Source organism: Echinops telfairi, unplaced genomic scaffold, assembly GCF_000313985.2.
Source record: "Echinops telfairi isolate 266 unplaced genomic scaffold, ASM31398v2 ScPeMD7_5868;HRSCAF=6743_0, whole genome shotgun sequence".
NCBI lineage: Eukaryota > Metazoa > Chordata > Mammalia > Afrosoricida > Tenrecidae > Echinops > Echinops telfairi.
In genome coordinates, this window is record NW_022109767.1 from 971,026 (window position 1) to 972,513 (window position 1,488).

The 1,488-nt window shown below is 59.1% G+C and overlaps 1 protein-coding gene across 1 annotated transcript; it reads left to right on the forward strand.

Moving 5' to 3' along the window:
• Nucleotides 1-312: 312 nt before the first annotated feature.
• On the forward strand, nt 313-1,029 carry H1-2 (H1.2 linker histone, cluster member). Its single transcript, XM_004712496.2, has one exon. It carries the CDS (start codon nt 313-315, stop codon nt 949-951), a length of 639 nt encoding a protein of 212 aa, XP_004712553.1. The 3' UTR covers nt 952-1,029.
• The last annotated feature ends 459 nt before the right edge of the window (nt 1,030-1,488 follow it).

A 1,488-nucleotide genomic window follows, 5' to 3' on the forward strand; every position in this document is an offset into this window, starting at 1 on the left:
GCAGTTGGAGACTCCTGGACGCGTTGTGTTTCTAGTTCGGAAGAAATTAACTGGAGCGCTCGAAGCCTGAGGCTTCCGGGATCATTTCGCGATCAAACACGGGGGATTTGGTGCAGAATATTTCGATATTTCCCCCTTTTTGTGAAGTGGAACAAACACAACTTGGGCGCATCGCGGCGGCTCGGAGCTTGCCAGCCAGGCGGGCGACCGGAGCACCAATCAGCGCGCGCCTGCGCTCTATATATATGGCGCCGGCCCGAGAGAGTCTCTATCGACTCTTTGCCACTTGTACTTGAGACTTAGTGGTTCATCATGTCGGAGACTGCTCCAGCTGCTCCAGCTGCCGCGCCAGCGGCCGAGAAGGCCTCGGTGAAGAAGAAGGCTCCCAAAAAGGCCGCCGGGGTGCGCCGCAAGGCGTCCGGCCCCCCGGTGTCCGAGCTCATCACCCGGGCAGTGGGTGCCTCCAAGGAGCGCAGCGGCGTGTCCCTGGCCGCGCTGAAGAAGTCGCTGGCGGCCGCCGGCTACGACGTGGAGAAGAACAACAGCCGCATCAAGCTGGGCCTCAAGAGCCTGGTGAACAAGGGCATCCTGGTGCAGACCAAGGGCACCGGCGCCTCGGGCTCCTTCAAGCTCAACAAGAAGGCCGGCTCCGGGGAAGTCAAACCCAAGGTCAAGAAGACCGGCGCGGCCAAGGCCAAGAAGCCGGCCGCCGCCAAGAAGGTCAAGAAGGCGGCCGGGGCAGCCACCCCGAAAAAGAGCGCCAAGAAGACCCCCAAGAAGGCGAAGAAGCCCGCGGCTGCTGCTGGGGTCAAGAAAGTGGCCAAGAGCCCAAAGAAGGTGAAGGCTGCCAAGACCAAGAAGGCAGCCAAGAGCCCAGCTAAGGCGGTCAAGGCCAAGGCAGCCAAGCCCAGGGTTACTAAGCCTAAGAAGGCTGCGCCCAAGAAGAAGTAGGCTGCCGCAAGCCCCTGCTTCTAAACCCCAAAAGGCTCTTTTCAGAGCCACCACGGATCTCAGTAAAAGAGCTGTGTACGTTTGTCTCCTTGTCCTTTCATCTTGGGGGCGGGAAGGCGGGGCGCGCTTTTGGGGGCGTGATGGCAATGCTACCTCTTGGCTGCTTCGCTGCCTTGCTCTCAGGCTTTGCGGATGGCATGGGGTCAGCTCGGTCACTCGGTGTGGCACCGCTGCTGGCCCCTGCCTACGTGTGGAAGTAGCAAAACAAGGAATTGGAAGGAAAAGTTGCTGTTTGTCTTCAGCGACATCCCGATTGGACTGTCATTCAAAAGTCCCGCCTTGCGTGCTGGTTGGTCCACGCCTCCAGCGTCTGTGTTTCATCCCATAGTTTGATTGGACAGTGATCGGCCTCCTCCCTAGCCTTGTTTTGATGCATTTGGGTTTAGCCAGTATGTCTTTGACATTGGTCGCGTCAGTGCGCCTGGCGTTTCTGGCACGAAATAGTTTCCATCGTCCGGTCCGAGTCTAAGGGCGTTG